The sequence below is a fragment of the Marmota marmota genome, unplaced genomic scaffold (genome assembly GCF_001458135.2).
Source record: "Marmota marmota marmota unplaced genomic scaffold, marMar, whole genome shotgun sequence".
Classification (NCBI taxonomy): domain Eukaryota; kingdom Metazoa; phylum Chordata; class Mammalia; order Rodentia; family Sciuridae; genus Marmota; species Marmota marmota.
Genome location: NW_026000229.1, coordinates 37960284 through 37978847, shown reverse-complemented (window position 1 = coordinate 37978847; position 18564 = coordinate 37960284). Strand labels below are relative to the sequence as shown.

Here is an 18564-nt window from a genome sequence, read left to right as displayed (position 1 = left end):
CACTGTCCTGGGGGAGGCCACCCCCCAGGACCTGGTGGGCACCCCCCTGGTCATGGTCCAGGGCATCCCCCTGGTCCACACCACTGAAGAAACAAGAAAAAAGGACACAAGATGAGGAACCTGAGAAGGTTGCCTTCCTGACCTGGCACTAGACATGGACCAGAATCTTCTCTTCCTAATAAACAGCCTCCTGGAGGCCAAGTTTTATTCTTTAAGAGTCTGTCTTTCTTCTCATCGGTTATGGTTTGAATACGAGTCATCTCCCAATCAACTCATGTAACAGATAAAGCAGGAATTCTCAAAGATGAAATGATTAGATTATGAGAGCTGTAACCTAATCGGTGGACTAATCCATTTGATGGGTTAATAATTTGAATGGATTACTGGGTAGTAACTGTAAGCAGTTAAGGCGTGGCTGGAGGAAGCTGGTCACTGGGAACATGCCCTTGGGGATTATACGACTTTTCTCTGGCTCCTCTCTCTGCTTCCCAGCTGCCATGAGCTGAACAGCTTTACTCCACCACGCTCTTCTGCCATGATGTTCTGCCTCACGTCATTGAGATGGTCAACCATAGCCTGCACCTCTGAAATCATGAGTCCAAAGAAAACTTTTCCTCCTCCAAGTTGTTCTTGTTGGTATTTTGGCCACTGTGATGAAAATCTAACACAACATTCAAACTGGCACTCAAAGGGTCTAGTTGTTTCTGGGTTTCCCTGTTGTGAAAACAGAATAACCAGTCTGGTATTCTCTAGAATTTGGCTCAGTGATACCCATAGCAGGTGGTTGTATAAGGTCAACTTCCTTTGTGTTCTTTCTCAACTCTTCTCCCTACCATAAAGGGTCCTGCATGTGGCCCATCACCTCTATCCTGTCCCATACACCCAAATCTTGTGGGCATTCCAAGGTTCCAGCTTGCACACCTCATTCTACACAGCTAAAGCCTTCAAAAGCTCCCTATTAACCAGGTGAATTTCTCACAATTCCCTGAAAATATACAGGTTTCCAACCTCATGAATTTTGCAGTTCTCTGTCTGGGTCAGACATCCCAGGTCAGGGATGCCCTCCCTGTCTCGTACCTCCACATTTTCAGAGCCTTCCAAGCCAGTAGAAACCCACCATCTCCAGGAAGTTTTCCCTAAGGCCTATTAGGAAGAAGGTCTTCCCTCCTCTGCACACCGCCCCTTCTCTATCACAAGCTGCAAAGAAGAGATGGCATCAATCATCTCATGGGCCTGACCACAAGGGTTCTGACTCTCTGAGCCCCATGCTTTCAGCACCAGAGCCAGGCACTGGACAGCCTGCTTGCTGTGAAACCCTTTCTGTCTATCCAAATCCCACGCCCAGGACCCTCTCCACTCCCCAGCCTCCAGGCTTTTCATATTGCTAATATCCTAGTTCTGTTACATCCCTCTAGCCAGGCCTGTCTCAGGTCCATTACCTCCAAATGTGGTCTTCTGTCTATCCCTCAGAGCTATTCCCCTATGGGTTACAGGCAAGTGCCCAGGAGTGAGTGGCTAACTGGTCCCTCCCAGGCTGAGGTGGGAAGTAGTGGTGACTGTAAGAAAAGGGAGCTGAGCATTCTGGGCGTTTCTCATTTCCCTCCCCCCTCCCCGTATTGCGCACTTCAATAACCGAGTCCAGGTTCCATAGCTGAGGGGCACAGCCCCAGGTCCAGGTCCAAACCGACAAGAAGGAAGACCCAAATTAAGCAGACCCTTAGCCCCACTGGGGAGGAAAAGAGGGAGAAGAGTGGATCCAAGAGGAATGCGGACTAGTCGCTCGACCTCTCTACCACTCAGCGTTCTGCGCCAGAATGCCGTGAAACGCGGGCGTGGAAACCTGCGTTTCAAATTGTGGGGATCTCTGCACGGGTCGCGCTCCTTAGTTCCTTATGAGAAGTCCGAGGTCCCCAGAAAGGGCCAGACCGCCGGACCCCTAAAATCACGTAGACCTGGCCTGCGTAGATGGGCCTACACCCTAGCCCCACGGCCATTCTGCTAGACAACCGCCCCCGCCTTGGGTCCCCATTGCGGCGTCGCAGCTGGCAGCCTCCATCCCTGCACCCCCCACCAGCCCCGCGCCCATTGGCTGGGCTCTTTCTCGGCCCCGCCCAGCGACTGGTCTGCGGGCGCTGACGCATGCGCACCAGCCTGCCGCTGCCGCTGCTTCAGCACTAGCTCTCGGACAGCGGCGCCGCCCACGGGCATGGACGGTTGCAGCAGCCGCAGCAGCTGCAGCAGTCGGTCTCCCAGCCCGTGTCCGAAAAAGGAGCAGAGGCCCGAAGGGGATTCCGTATCCCCGAACGGCAGCTCCTCGGACAGGTAGGGAGGAACAGCTCCGCAGATCCGGCTCGAAGATCTTCTCAGCATCTCTGCTCCAGGTATCTTCATTAGTCGCCATTTGTCGCCCCATTCATTGCCCATACCTTCCTTTTGCCCCTTCTGGGGAGGGGGGAAGGTTCGATATGCCCTCATCCTGCCAGGTAAATTTACTCGCTCTTTGACATCCCACAGTGCCATCTCCCATCACCTTCACTGTCTGGGGGACCTGCCCCACCCACTGTTCTTACCTTTCCCCTAAAGCCATGGTTTCCCCCTTTGCCCTGGCCTCCCGAGCCCCTCCCTTTAGGCTTTGCCTCTGCGTCTTCTTCGCAGAAGGCCTCAAGTCCGCAGCAACGTCAGCCTGGGCTCCAGCTGCGTGTCAGTGTGCATGGGGGTGCGCATGTACCGTGGACAACAGGCTCGCCAAGGCTAGTTTCCTGGGGAGAGCAGACATTCGGCAGCTACATCAGTGACTGTCTTTGTCTGTCACCGTCATTTGCTTGCCTGTTTGTCAATGTCAGTTGCTTGCCTGCCCTGCATGGTCCCCAGCTGTGCACATATCTGTTTGAGTCCTTGCCTGTAGCAGCCACTGGCGTTCACTGGAGCCGCTAAGGCTCTCAGACGCAGACTCAGGTGGTGGTCTGAATGACCACTGAAGCAGCCCCAGACTAGTGGGACAGGAAGGATCCTTTCTTGCTGAGAATCTGTCCCCAGATCTGGATGCCTCTCCTCTGCCTTCCTCCGACATATGTGTGATGGAACAGCCCAGACAGGTAGCAAGATGGCGCAATTTCTGTGCCCTGTCTGGCTCTGCTGCCCCCAGAAACTCTCCACTGACGTGGCACTGCCTCTCTCTCCTGCCTGAAATAAAAAAAAATATTCTTTGGGAGCAAAAAGCAGACAGACACATTGTCTCCAGACTGCACCAGTTAAAATTCACATTCTGTATCTCAGAGGGAAGAGAAAGCCCCACAAGTGGAAACAAACATTTTTCCCTCTTAATATATCAGTCCAGAAGGCACAGAACCTTCCTCAAAAGGGTGAGACACAGGTTGGATGTGTTTCCAGGATCAGGGACCTGCCTGTAGCTCTGGCCTAACCAAAAGATAAGAAAAAGCAGTGACAGGACAGAATAGGGGCCTAGAGCCAGAAGGAGCAGGAGAGACATTTGCTGTCTGGTATATTTTACCAAGGGCCAGTCAGCCCTGTCTGGTGCACTCATCTCCCCCCCCCCCCATAAAAATCACTTGCTCTCTTCCAGCAATTCCTGGAGACCTCTGACCCCCCTCTGCATTTCCCTGAGACCACAGATACTATGCAGGCAGAGAGACTCAGTTCAATTCAATTCAATAAATACAAATATGATGGTGCAGTGGTGCAGAGCTGTAATCCCAGCAACTCAGAAGACTGAGGCAGAAGGATCGAAATGGCCTGAGAGACCCTTTCTCAAAATGAAAAATATAAAATAAAGGGCTAGGGATAGATCTCAGGGATAAAGCACCCTGGGTTCAATCCCCAGTACTGCAAAAAAAAAAAAAAAAAAGGAAGAAGAAGAAATATAAATATGTTCCTGCTGAGCTAAGTAGAACCCGGAGATGGACACATGATGACTCAGACACACACACAGCACACACACATAGATACGCATGCGTACACACACACACACACACACACACACACACACAAACACACAGAGACAGCACAAATTTTTTTTTAAGCTTCCCACATACCAAATACTACATCTCTAGCCCCTCTCCTGATTTTTTTTTTAAGATGGGATCTTGCTTTTTTGCACAGGCTGTCATGGAACTACTGGGCTCAAGGGATCCTCCTTCTTTAGCCTCCCCAATAAATTAAATTACAGGTGTGTGCTACTTCACCCACAGTTTTGGGGGTTTTGGTTTTTTTGTTTTTTTGTTTTGTTTTGTTTTGTTTTTTTGCAATGCTAGGGATAGAACCCAGGGCCTTGTACATGCAACACAAGCACTCTACCACTGAGCCACTCTCCCAGCCACACCTCACAGTTTTTAACCCATTGACTATAGAAAATTTTGAAATAATTTTTTGTGTTTTTAAAATTGCATGTTTAGCTAGGTGTGGTGGCACGTGACTATAATCCCAGCAATTTGGGAGACTGAGACAGGAGAATCACAAGTTTGAGGCCAGTCCTGGCCATTTAGAGAGATCTTGTCTCAAAATAAAATAAAAAGGGTCAGAGATGTAGCTCAATGGTAAAGCATTCCTGGGTTCAATCCCCAGTACCACAAAAATTAATAATAAGCAACTTAATGAGACCTTATCTCAAAATAAAAAGGGCTGGAAATGTTGCTCAGAGGTTAAGCACCCCTGGGTTCAATCCCCAGTACCTAATAATAATAATAATAATAAAATTACCTTTTCATTTCCTAGTGGTGTGAGCTGCTCCCTCATCTGTCCTGGCCACTCTGTGGGATCACATGGATGTCCAGGTGGCTGTGTTCTGAGGGCTTGAGAATGAGGTTAATGCACACATACCTATGTTCCTTATAGGGCGCCCAAATTGGGGCTTTGTATCTAGGACCCTGTCAGCAAGGCCCTGATTGCTGTGATGTTGGACCTCCTAAGTGGAGTGAATATCAATATTTTCTATTCCCCTCCCTGCCTGCTTGTCTCAGTCATTTAGGGAGCTTAGGCAGGCCCCCTGCCAGGAGGTTACACATCCCAGTCAGGGTCTCAGAACTGAGAAGGTGAGAATGAAAATCCCCTGGGGATGCAAGGACAAGAGTGCTTAACTCTTATAAGATCACTGTATCTCCTGAGAGCAGTGGACAGCAGGCACTGGCAGAAGAAAGACTTCATTTTGAGTGGAGTTTGACTCTTTTCATGGGGAGTCCTGAGACAATGGTGCAGCTCTACAGCACTTAGAATGTGGAGGATTTCAAATTCTGGCACAATGACAATGGTGGACACAATTGAGAAGAATATGATTGGGAGCAGCTGATCCTAGGTCCCTGGAAAAGAATAGAAGGTGTTGAAGGGAGGGAGCTGGGGCCAGAAAGACCCCAGTGGAAGCAAACTGAGGAAGGAGCCTAGATTCCCCCCTGAACAGGAACCAATTAAGAAAGGGCATAAGTTTAGGAGGTTTGACAGGAAGGGGGATTCCATTCTCCTCCAGCACCTCTAGTATGCTGGCATCCTCTAATGTAAAAATACTGACACTCTAAGTGGGGAACTGGCTCCTAGAAGAAGCCCAGTGCTTAGTGCTCTACAGGGTGTGTAGCTGAAACAAGTCCCTCACATCTATACTGCTGTCCCACTCTCCTTACCTCTTGAAAGCAGGCCCTGCTCTGGAGAGGGAAATCAAGGCTAATGGATCATCTTCATGCCTTCAGGATCCAAGCACAGAGCTGAGCACGACAAGTGCTCAAAACAAAAGGCCATAGAATTAAAAATCTTTAATTAATAAATATCCCCACTTATAACGGAGGCCATTTATCCAGCTTCTCTTTGTCCCACAGGAATTGGCCTATAGGGTCTTTTATCTGCACTGATAAAAGATTGCTGATGTAAACACTGGTTGTTTACATCATTAATTTCATGGAGTCATCCAAGTTCTTGCTTTAAAACAACTTTAGTCAAATTCTTATTCTTGCCTAGCATGGTGGCCCTTGCCTGTAATCCCAGTGGCTTGGGAGGCTGAGACAGAAGGATTGTGGGTTCAAAGCCAGCCTCAGCAACTTAGTGAGGTCCTAAGCAATTTAGTGAGACCCTATCTCTAAATAAAATATATTAAAAAAAAGGACTGGGGGATGTGGCTCAGTGGTTAAATGCCCCTAGGTTCAATACCAGGTACAAAAAAAGAATCTTATTTTTCTAAATGCTGAGCTACTAAAAAATAAGCACTAATGATTTAAATCATGAGATCAAATTTCAATGCAGCTTTTGGATAACAAAGAAGAAAGTGTTTATAATTGCATATGAAATTCTCAAGGTGTGAGAAGTTCTGAAGTGGAAATGTATTATATGTGATGACAAAAGAGGACAAATTAAATATAAACATAGTTCTTAAAGCACATGCTCCCTGCAATACTGAGTGTGGGAAAGGGCAAGAAAGTAAATGCATCTTCTAACATTCTAAACTCTATGCCAGGCACCTCACATGTATTATATTACACATCAAAATTGAAAGGTGGATGTTCTTATCATATCCTCAACAGTCAAGGATGCCAGTGCTCCAGGACTGATAGCATTTCCTGAAGCCACAGAGCTCAGGAAAGCAGTGGGAAATAGACCCAGGAGCCTGCCTCCACTACTCTCCCATTTTACCCTTAGCATAAGGGTCACTATCTCCCAGACTGCCCAGCAGCCAGTCATCCTGGAAGAAGAAGCAGTGCTTGCTTATTTTTTCCAATTCCTCCACTTGGCCTCCATGGGCAATGTCCACCTGCCACTGTGGCCAGGACTCTGGTTCATTGCCTCTTCAAAGTGCAGCAGGTAGGACTTGAAGCCAAGATTGGCTCAGCATAGACCTGGCTCTCCCATGGGAACCATGTAAGCTCTGGCAGGCTGAGAAGCCAGGCAGGATAGGCTCTGTCAAAGTGCCAAACCCTGAACCCCCTGGGAACTATCATGGCCTTCAAGTAGTTTGTTCTTTGGCCATCTTTCCCTGTCCTAGGTCTAGCAGTACTGCCACTGGGGAGGGACTTGATCTCCCCTGAACCAAGGAATAGGGGTAAATCCATGCACAGAACATTGCCTGATAAGTAATTTTGGAAGAAGAATCTATTACAGATTCCCTGCCTCATTCCTTAGGGGCTCCCAATTTCCTTTTCCAACTGTGCACACCCTTGCAGAGCAAACCTTCTGCTTTCTGCATGGCCCATGACAGAGTTTTCCCTTCTCACACAAACCAACATGTCCGACTATTGGCATCTCACTACTGTGAATGCCTAGAGTAAGGGCTGGGATTTATTCATCCTAGCACCACTCTTAGCAGCCAGGCACCTTCTGTGTGCAAGACACTGTTTAAGGCACTAGGGATATGGAGATGAGCCAATGCACCAGGTTCCTATTTTTCCTAGTCCTCCCATTACATATGAGAGACAGGCAAGAAATACAACTCTATAATAGCCAATTGCAGTGAATGCTATGAAGAAATATCAAGCAGGGTAATAGAACAGAGAGCTGGTAAGTAGTCAAGAAAGACTTTCTGAGGAGGTAACAGTTGAACAGAGATCAGAATTTTTTAAAAAAGGATGAGGTCACACACACACACACACACACACACAGAGCCCAGGCAATTGGTGGGAGGGGCAATATAACAGAAGGAATAGAAGGTTCAAAGGCTCTAAGATGGGAACGAGAGTGCTAGGTACTCAACAGATGTCTATCAAGTGAATGAGCAGACAAGTACCATAGGAAGAATACAGGGCTACAAGTCAGAAGAAGTGGCTTCAAGTTCCAGATCTTCAACTCTCATGGAATCTGCTTTCAAATCTATAAAAGAAAATGCTTCCCTTATGGGATTTTTGTAAAGAGAAAATAAGATCATGTATATAAATTGGGCACAGTCATGTGCACCTGTGATCCCAGCTACTTAGGAGAATGAGACAGAAGGATGTAGTGTTTGAGGCCAACCTTAGCTACACAGCAGGACCTCATGTCAAAAAATACATATCATATATGTAACAGCACATTCAGTGTTGAGCACAGTGTCTGGCAGGTTGCCAACAGTGTCTTTAGAATTCATGGATGGTGAGTGAATGAGAGAACAGACCCCAAGAAGAAGCCTGGGGATACAGACTTTGAGCCTCCACCCTTCTCACTTTTCCCCAGGATTAGTAAATAAAACAACCCTGAGCTCTGTCTCCTTATCTTTCCTTAACTGAATAATTCTTACTGAGCATGAAATGACCCACTACCATCCTCTACCCTATCTTTCCTGCCTGCTGTCTCCCCAGGTCCCAAATCAAGGCCATGGCGCCTGAGGCTAGCCCAGAGAGGAGCTGCTCCCTCCACAGCTGTCCCCTTGAGGACCCTTCCAGCTCTTCTGGACCCCCACCACCAACTTCCACTCTTCAGGCTCTAGACCCGACGGGTGCCTTAGCCCCTGGTCATTTTACCTATTCGCGGCAACCGCAAGAATATCAAGAAGGCAGTTCTCTATTAGGGCCTGGAGACCAGGCAGCTTTATGCTCCCATAGCTCCAACATCAATACTTCTCCAATCTCCTCACAGCGTGATGGGGTCTGGAAGCCACCTTCTGTGCAACAGCATGTGGTCAGCGTCAGGTAAGGAGGGGTCCAGCAGCCTGTCAGCTGCCACTGAAAGGTAGGACAGGGCTCAAAAATGGAACAGATTGCTGGGGGTCTGGATGTCCACTGCCTCTGATGGAGTAGAAGGAAAAAGTTAGAGCTTGGGGGTGGGAAAGCTCTAAAATGCCATCTTCCTTTACACCCCATCCTCTATTCTTCCACACCCTCCCCCACCCCACCTCTCTCCACACATACTCCACATAAAGACTCAGGTAAACAAGTGTCTTTTCTTCTTTTCCCACAGGCAGGAACGGACCTTCCGGATGCCAAAGAGGTAGGCCTGGGCCTCCCCCAGATTCCTAGGGGTGACCAGGCTGGTGTCCAGTTTAACCCTGCTCCATGTGCTTTCTGTTCTACCACCCCTTTTCAGTGGATTCTAAGCTCACCAGCCTCTTATTACCACACTTAACACCAACTCATGTGGTTCCTTCCCTCTTTCCCAGCTATTCCCAGCTGATTGCTGAGTGGCCAGTGGTCGTGCTGCTGGTGTGTTTAGCTGTCATCCTCCTCTGCACCCTGGCTGGACTACTGGGAAGCCAGCTGCCTGACTTCTCGAACCCTTTACTGGTGAGAGGTCAAAAGGAGGGAGGGGGCCCCAGGCCTGGCCACTGAAGCTCAGTCTGGGGCTGAATTGACCCAGTTGGGGTAGGGAAGGAATGGTGAGCTCTTGACCTCCAGAGAGAGCTACAAATAGTATAGAGGTCATACATCTACAATCCGCACAGGCAGGCTGGCCGGCCCTCCCTGCTCCAGAAAACCAAAGGGGCAGAGCTGGGGACATCCCAGATAGAGAGCTCCTCCTCTGCCTACCCACTGTTCTCTGCCCTCCTCCCTGCAGGGCTTTGAGCCTCGGGATACAGACGTCGGGCGAAAGCTGGAGGTGTGGAAAGCACTGCAGGCCCTCACAGGCCCCAGGAACCTACTTTCCCTTTCCCCAGACCTTGATCTGAACAGGTAACAGATCCCCATTTTCCCACTGAGGGTGGGAAAGGGAGGAAGAACTTGGTCTCTAGGGAGGGAACATTGAGTGACCTCCAAAAGGCAGGTCAGAGGTGCTTGCTGGGGCTCCCTGGGGAGTGATCTCTGGCCTCCGTGAGCTTCCACTCCCAATGGTACCTAGTACAGAAATTCTCTCTACTTCAGCTTGAACTCCCACAGCACTTTGAATCCTGTACACTGGGATAAGGCTCAGGAGAGTGTGGTCCGGGCCCGGAGAATGGTGGAGCCCCCTGAGGACAGAGGGCAGGAGAACTTCTTCTGTGGCCCCCCTGGTAAGCAATAGGTGGGCCAGCCCTGGCATCCATGGTGGTCCCTGCCCTACATAGTAGAATGGGCAGACCCAGAACAAATGTGGGCAGACAGAAAGTGAAGGCAGCCAGCTGGCCACATTCAAGTCAGCTGGGAGAAGGAAGCAGATCCCAGATATTCTAAGCCAGTGGGGTCAAGCTGGGTGGGGGGTAGGGTACAGGGGCAGGATCAAATAGCCAGGCATGGGTTTCAGGCTCCTGGGAATCTTATCCTTCAGTGGCCCTGGGTGAGCATCTTCCCTTTGGTGGTGGGCCCAAAACCTGGGCCCCAAGGGCTAAGCTTCAAGTGGGTGTGTTACAGAGAAGAGCAACGCAAAGCTGGTGTTCATGTCCACCACAGTGGGCAGTCTATGGAACTTGCATGCCATCCATTCTATGTGTCGCATGGAACAGGAGCAGGTAAGCTGGCTGGGGAGGTGCCAGGGGTATTTGGGGGAACTAAGGACATGAGGGGCCTGATCCCAAGGATGAGCTAAGCCAGGACTGCCGTAGTTGAGTAGGGAAGAGCATTCCCTGTTTAGAAAATTATTCTAACCCTGCAGAGAGGCTCCAGTTTGAGGTGGGTAAGGAAGAACTGACTGCTTTTAGAAAAGCCAAACTACAGTTGCCACAAGAAAACCTGAGCAAAGCCTGGGGATTTTCAAAATTTCCTGAAAAAGCACCTTAAGCACTGTAGAGGAGACCCTGGCCTAGGGGACTGAGACCGTGAGCTTTAAGGCCTCAGCCCTCATCAACTCAAGCAGTGCCAATCCAATTATGCTAACTGGGGATCATATATGATAACATCTGTAGGAGGGTTTGCTTCTAAAAACAGTGTGAAAACCACTCAGGAGCCTATGTCCCCTGCCTCACATCAGGATATCTAGAGTACCAAAAGACAATGGTTAAGAACATATGTTCTAGAGTTAGTTTCCTGAGTTTAAGATGAGCTCCAAGGCTTCCTTGCTGCATGACTTAACCTCTCAGTGCCTCAGTCTCCATATATGTTGTTGTTTTCTTTTTGTGGTGCTAGGGCTCAACCCCAGGGCCTCATACCTGCTAAGCACATATTCTATTATGGAGCTACACTCTCAGCCCTCATATATGTTAAATATGGATAATAACAGTACTTCCTTCATAAGGATATTGGGACAATTAAACAAAATAGAATCTGGGAAACTATAGCATAATGACTGGCAATAGAAATTGCTCCGCAAACATGTCATCACCATGACAGTGGCAGAGTAGGATCTCTGACTCCCAGGCTGGAACTGGCTGTACTGTACCAACTGCTGTGATGTTAATTACAGGGTGGAAGAGGTAAGGAGGCATAAAAAAAAGAAACAGCTCTGACCCTAAGAGGATTTAAGCAGCCCAGGGAGAGAGGTAGGGGCTAGGGTTTGGCAGTACCCCTGATGCTGGAATGTTCAGGCCCCTACTTTTTCAATTGCTTGCTTCCAGCTTCCTGGCCCCTTGGTCCTATTCCATAATGTGGATGCTACCTCCATTCCTACTCTTGGCCCAGGCAGTGCAGAGTTGGAGTGTGTGACTTATTGGGGTCCTTAGGGAAAGGCCTCTCAAGCTGAGGCCTCAGGCAGCATCCCTGAGGCTCCCCTTTGATAAAGCCAAGATGCCAGTAGCTAAAAGCAATTCTTGAGACAAGCAAATTCTGTTGGGCTGTCAAGCTATTTCTTTGTCTGCCCAGTAAACTGAAAGGTGAGAGGACTAGGACAGGGCTGGAGAAACCTGGGTCCCTGGACTGCCCCTGAGCTGTCGTCTGCTGTGTGCCCTACAGATCCGCTCCCATCCCAGCTTTGGGGCTCTATGTCAGCGTACAGCAACCAACCAGTGCTGTCCCAGCTGGTCACTGGGCAACTATCTTGCTATGCTCTCCAACCGCTCCTCCTGCCTGGACACTACCCAAGCTGATGCAGCACGCATACTGGCCCTGCTGCGGGCCTGTGCCCCCTATTACCATCGTGGTATCCTGGAGCCCTCTTGTCTGGGACCTGAGCATGACAAATCCCCACACTGTGCCCAGATTCCCACCAAGTGCTCCCAGAGCAGTGCCATTTACCAGCTCCTTCACTTTCTGCTAGATAGGGATTTTCTGAGTCCCCAGACTGCTGACTACCAGGTTCCCTCCCTCAAGTATAGCCTGCTCTTCCTGCCCATCCTAAAGGGTGCCTCCATGATGGACATTTACCTAGATGGCCTAGTCAACCCCATGGATGTCTCTGACAACTATACCTCCATTACTGGCATGGACCTGGGCATCAAGCAGGAGCTGCTGAAGCACTATCTGGCCCTGGATACGGTGTACCCCTTGCTGGCCCTGGTTGCCATCTTCTTCAGCATTGCCCTCTACCTGCGCTCACTCTTCATCACGCTCATGGTTATGCTGGGGGTGCTGGGCTCCCTACTGGTGGCCTTCTTTCTATATCATGTGGCCTTCCGCATGGCCTACTTCCCTTTTGTCAATCTGGCAGCCCTCATCCTGCTTAGCGGTGTCTGCGTCAACCACACACTCATCTTCTTCGACCTATGGCGCCTCAGCAAAAGCCAGGTGCCCTCTGGGGGTCTGGCGCAGCGAGTGGGCCGCACGATGCACCACTTCGGCTACCTGCTGCTGGTCTCGGGCCTCACCACCAGCGCGGCTTTCTATGGCAGCTACCTGAGCCGCTTGCCGGCGGTGCGCTGCTTCGCCCTCTTCATGGGCACCGCTGTGCTAGTGCACATGGCGCTCACACTGGTCTGGCTGCCTGCCTCTGCGGTACTCCATGAGCGCTACCTGGCGCGCGGCTGTGTGCCTCGGGCTCAAGGCCCGAGGGGCGGTAGTGACCCCTGGCGGCTGTTGCTAGCGTTGCACCGGCGGTTCCGTGGCTTTCGGAGGGCCATTGCCATCCTCTCGCGCCTGCTCTTTCAGCGTCTGCTGCCCTGTGGCGTCATCAAGTTCCGCTACATCTGGATCTGCTGGTTCGCGGCGCTGGCTGCAGGGGGCGCCTACATTGGCGGCGTAAGTCCCCGCCTGCAGCTCCCCATTCTGCTGCCAGCTGGAGGTCAGGTGTTCAGGCCTAGTCACCCCTTCGAGCGCTTTGACGCAGAGTATCAGCAGCAGTTTCTGTTTGAACACCTGCCTCCGGAAGAGGGCGGACAATTGCCCGTGGTTTTGGTGTGGGGAATCCTGCCGGTGGACACTAGCGACCCCTTGGACCCTCGCAGCAACAGCTCATTAGTGACCGACCCTGACTTCTCAGCCAGCAGCCCAGAAGCCCAGCGCTGGCTTCTGGCACTCTGTCACCGAGTCCGCAACCAGAGCTTCTTTGGTATCCAGCCAGAGGGCTGGCCCACGCTGTGTTTCATGGAGGCCCTCCAGCACTGGGTAGAGAGCCCGGCTTGTGCCCGCCTAGGGCCTAATGTCTGCTGTGGCCAGTCAGACTTTCCCTGGGCCCCTCAGCTTTTCTTGCACTGCCTCAAGATGATGGCTCAGGAGCAAAGCCCCGATGGCACCCGTGACCTGGGACTCCGTTTTGACGCCCATGGCAACCTGGCTGCCCTGGTCCTGCAGTTCCAGAGCAACTTCCCGTACAGTCCAGACTACAACCAGGTCCACCACTTCTACACTGAGATCAGCCGCTGGCTGGCAGCAGAGCTGGGCAGGGCACCTTCTGGCCTCCGCCGTGGTTGGTTCACCAGCCGCCTAGAGCTGTACAGCCTGCAGCACAGTCTGAGCACTGAGCCTGCTGTGGTGCTGGGCCTGGCTCTGGCACTGGCCTTTGCCACACTGTTGCTGGGCACCTGGAATGTTCCACTTAGCCTGTTCTCCGTGGCAGCTGTGGCAGGCACTGTTCTACTCACGGTAGGACTTCTGGTTCTACTTGAGTGGCAGCTCAACACTGCTGAGTCCCTCTTTCTCTCTGCCTCTGTGGGTCTCTCAGTAGACTTCACTATCAACTATTGCATCTCCTATCACCTGTGCCCACACCCTGACCGCTTGAGCCGCGTGGCCTTCTCGCTGCGCCAGACCAGCCGTGCCACAGCAGTGGGAACTGCAGCCCTGTTTGCATCTGGCGTGCTCATGCTACCTGCCACAGTGCTGCTCTATCGTAAGCTGGGCATCATCATCATGATGGTCAAGTTCGTCAGCTGTGGCTTTGCCAGCTTCTTCTTCCAATCTCTGTGCTGCTTCTTTGGGCCAGAGAAGAACTGTGGACAGATCCTCTGGCCCTGTGCCCACCTGCCATGGGACGCTGGAAGTGGGGACCCTGATGAGGAAAAGACACGACCAATAGGAGGGATACCTGGATCCTGCTCTGAGCATTATGAGCTTCAACCCCTGGCACGGCGCCGGAGCCCCAGCTTTGACACTAGCACAGCCACCAGCAAGCTATCCCACCGGCCCTCGGTACTCTCAGAGGATCTGCAGCTTCATGACGGCAACTGCTGCTCTGGAATTCCACTAGACCCTGGCTCTCCGAGGGATCTGCTGCTGGACCACCAGGCAGTCTTCAGTCAGTGCCCAGCCCTGCAGACCTCCTCCCCCTATAAACAAGCTGGCTCCAGCCCCAAAATTGGGGCCAGGCAGGATTCCCAAGGGCAGAAGGTTGAGCCCCTGCAGGCCTCACTGGAAACCCCGGCTCACTCCCCAAGGCTCAAGGCTGAAGATCTTCCTGATGGCTTTTGCTCCTCAACCAGCACCCTAGAGGGGCTAAGCGTCTCAGATGACACCTGCCTAAGCACCTCTGAGCCCAGTGCCCGTGTACCAGATTCCATGGGTATCTCTCCAGAAGACCTAGATGACATTGACCAGCCAATACTTGAGCGGGGCCAGCTGAATGGGAAGCGTGACACTCTGTGGCTGGCACTGAAGGAGACGGTGTATGACCCATCACTGCCCAACTCCTACCAGAGCAGCTCCTCCTGGAAGGGCCGCGGTGGGCCAGGGGATGGCAGCCCTGTGATGCTGCCCAACAGCCAGCCAGATCTGCCAGATGTTTGGCTCCGCAGGCCCAGTACCCACACTTCAGGCTACAGCAGCTAAGGAAGACCAAAGGAAGCCAGACCTGAGTGCAGAACCTTGTCAGTAAAAATAAGGCAGGGGCAGCACCAGGCTGCAACGTGAAAATATTCTCCAAATCAACATGGATTTTAAACCCTGCCAGATATTCCAGCCTTGATCTGTCTGTGACTTGCCCCCTATATCTGGAGGATTCAACAGGGAGTGCCTTTGGAAGGGAATACAGGCTCTCCTTGTCACCTGCTGAGGGCTCATCTGCTCCCACAGTGCCAACAATGACCTCCTCCTCTGGAAAGGGGAGAGGCCAAGTGTGCAGTTCTGAGTATCAGGGGAGGCTGACCTGACCCCCCTCCCAACAGTGACACTATGGTACCTTGTCTTTGGGATCCTTTTGGGGTACCTAACTGACCAGAAGAGCCCTTGGGAACCTCCATAACCTCCTAGGTTTCACCCCTCTCATTGACTCTTCATCAGGACACTTCTCACTTTGGGGGGAGCTTCTCTGGGCCAGAATTAGGCTGAGGCCTCTATCCTAAACTACCTTGCTCTGCTCACATTCAAAGTTTAACCAGAAAGTTCTCCAAAGCTGGGCAGAGATGGCTGTTGGGAATGAAGCAGGATAAGGTGGGATGATCAGTCTTGGAGCATTATCAAATTGTAAGACTCCCTCTTTTGAAGCAGGCTCCAGTGCTCTCCCCTATTTAAAAAAAAACAATAATAATCCTTTCCATTTCCACACCTGTTAGTCTCCTTGGACTCTCACTACTTTACCACAGCATGATCTGCAGTTGATTAGGGTCTTACCCCTAATTTGCAGGTAAAGACATTGAGACTAAGTAAGGTTGGTCATGTCACTGTCAATGGCAGAGCAGTATCCTGACTCATTCTACATAACTCCAAGTCTCCATCCAGCTACCTGCTTCAGAGACATTGGCCCCTTGGCTGTCTTGATCCTTTGCTTCTAGCACATTCCTCCAACCTGCCTTCTTAGATGTCTTTGTGGAAACCCTGCCTCCCCTTTGAGCCTCCATCTGCAGAGAAAGCTGTACTCTGAACAGATCCTAGGGTTCCTCCTTGTCTCCTTTGTGCTTCCCTCTGAAATCCTCTGAGATGTCTTTCAGGCTTGTGGCATCATGACTGATCTGATTCTGAGGCTCCGGAGGCATGTCTCTTCCATGGTCATAGTGTACAGAGTGGCCTCGCCAGGAAAGGTACTGAAGGTAGATGAGGTTGAGCAGAATCCAGTTAATCCAGGAATTCAGACTTGCCCTTTTTTTTTTTTTTGGAGGGGAAGGGTGAATCTGAAGGTGCTCCCCAGGTCAGGTCCCATGCTTCTTAAGAATGAGTCTAGGGCAGACCAAATCCTGGCTCTCCCTACCCAAAGCAGAGTCTGTCCTGAGGTTTCATTCCCTGTAAGAACTCATAACACTAGGGGACATCAGCATGTTTATGGAACACTTGTTTTGTATATGATATTACAAAGAACTAGGCCGTTTTACAAATGAGTATCAGAAATACGAAGGGATTTTTCCACATCCAAACAGACAATCTGTGACAGAACTGAAGGCAAATCAGAGGGTGTTTTGTTTAATTTTGTTGTGTTCTTGTGTTAGTTATTAAGACCTACCTCCCATCCCAAATAGCTCATGACAAGTGGAGCAGAAATTCAAATGAGATGTAAGAGTTATGGAAGACAGAGAAGACAGTACAGTTGTCCCTTAGTACCCACCCTCAGTATCCATGGAGAATACCAAAATCCAAGGATGCTCAAGTCCCTTGTGTAATGGTGTAGTATCTGCATATAATCTGCGTATATCCTCTCATATACTTTAAATTGTCTCTAGATTACTTATAATATCTAATACAATGTATATGCTGTGTAAGTCGTTGTTACACTGTGTTGAAAAAAAGAGAAAAGTCTGTATGTGTTCAGTTCTGATGTGATTTTTTTTCATGCGGAATATTTTCAGTCTGTGGTTGATTGAATGCACAAATGCAGAACCCACAAATATGGAGGGCTGACCACATAAGTTGTCTTTTTGCAAAATAAATAAATCAAGATGACTCCTGACAAGGAACAGTGGCACATCTGTTCCAGCTACTCAGGAAGCTGAGACATGAAGATCACCTGAGCCCAATTCAAGGCTAGCCTGGGCAACATAGCAAGACCCTGTCTAAAAAAAAGAAGACAAGGATGAAGAAGAAAAAGAAAGTAACTCCTGCCATAGGAAGAGGGGGCAATGACTAGCACTTAATTTGGATCTGTCCATCTAAGGGACTTCTCTCTATATGTCCAAGTAGCATTCAGCCTCTCTACCCTACATCTGCTCATCAGGGTTCTTTCTAGCTTCTCTGCACCATGGACTGGGTCTCTCTGTTATCACACAGCCAGACCAGGACATCCCTGATCTTATCTGGGATAATAGGGCACAGGAAAGAGATGATGATCCATCTTCATAAGCACAAACACATGAGCAGAAGTTCTGCCTTGGGCTGGGGGTGTAGCTCAGTGTTACAGCACACATATAGCATGTATGAAGCCCTGGGTTCAATTTCTACGCGCACACACACACACGTACATCAAAAAAACAGGAAAGAAAAAAGTGGCTTTAAATACATCCATATACTAATAATTCCCAAAAGTACAGTCATTCCTTGGTATCCCAAGGGTTTTGGGTTCCAGGAACCCCAGGTTACTAAAATCCAAAGATGCTCAAGTCCTTTATTAAAAATGGCTTAGTACTTACATATAACCTACACAATCCTCCCATACGAATTACATTATCTCTAGATTACTTATAATATCTAATACAATGTAAATGCTATTAAATCACTCTTAGGTTATATTGTTTAGGGAACAGGGGAAAATGACAAGGAAAAAAGCATATATATATATGTGTGTGTGTGTGTGTGTGTGTGTGTGTGTGTATACACATATGCAGTACAGATGCAATTTCTTTCTCCAAATAATGTATATATATGGAATTCAAGGATGAAGGGCTTACTGTATATCTACAACCCAGAATCTCCTCTGGGCTCAAAGCTTGTATTTCCAGCTGCCTATCTGAACACTCTAGTGAAATGTCTCAAAGGTATTTAGGGTTTTCCATGTTCAAAACTAAACTCTCAAATCCTTCCCACATGCCTCCACAAAATAGTGACTCTATCCACACAATTAATTATTCAAGCCCAGGAGTTATCCTCAACATCTTCCTCTTTTCTCCCTCCCTTCCCTAAATCCCATCTAGCCTGAGACTCTGCCTCCCAAAATTGCTGCACATGTATCTGCTCCATCTCCACCACCATGGCCCAGGGGCCATCATCTCTAACTTGAACACAGCAATATCCTCCCAACCTCCCAACTATCTTTAGTCCATTCTCCAGAATGAATGCCATTAAAAGCCAGAGTAAGCTTTGTTTTTAGAATATATTTTTTAATATTTATTTTTTAGTTGTAGTTGGACCCAATTTATTTATTTATTTATTTATTTATTTATTTATTTATATGTGGTGATGAGGATCAACCCAGGGTCTCACACATGCTAGGCGAGCGCTCTACCGCTGAGCCAGGATCCCAGCCCCAGAGTAAGTTTTTAAAAATATAATTTGATATTAAATAAGAGTAAGCTTCAGCTAGGCACAGTGA

At 49.6% G+C, this 18564-nt stretch overlaps 1 protein-coding gene across 2 annotated transcripts; it reads left to right on the top strand.

Moving 5' to 3' along the window:
- The first annotated feature begins 2153 nt into the window (after nucleotides 1-2153).
- Disp2 (dispatched RND transporter family member 2) lies at nucleotides 2154-16811 on the top strand. Of its 2 annotated transcripts, none has more exons than XM_048792940.1 (8): nucleotides 2154-2381; nucleotides 8262-8591; nucleotides 8860-8889; nucleotides 9059-9182; nucleotides 9454-9569; nucleotides 9759-9886; nucleotides 10224-10321; nucleotides 11697-16811. In XM_048792940.1, exons 2-8 carry the CDS (start codon nucleotides 8278-8280, stop codon nucleotides 14940-14942), a joined length of 4056 nt encoding a protein of 1351 aa, XP_048648897.1. In that variant the 5' UTR covers nucleotides 2154-2381; nucleotides 8262-8277; the 3' UTR covers nucleotides 14943-16811. The 2 variants fall into 2 exon arrangements, with proteins under 2 accessions (XP_048648897.1, XP_015336318.1); XM_015480832.2 differs by having other exon boundaries at nucleotides 2155-2322.
- Nucleotides 16812-18564: the final 1753 nt, after the last annotated feature.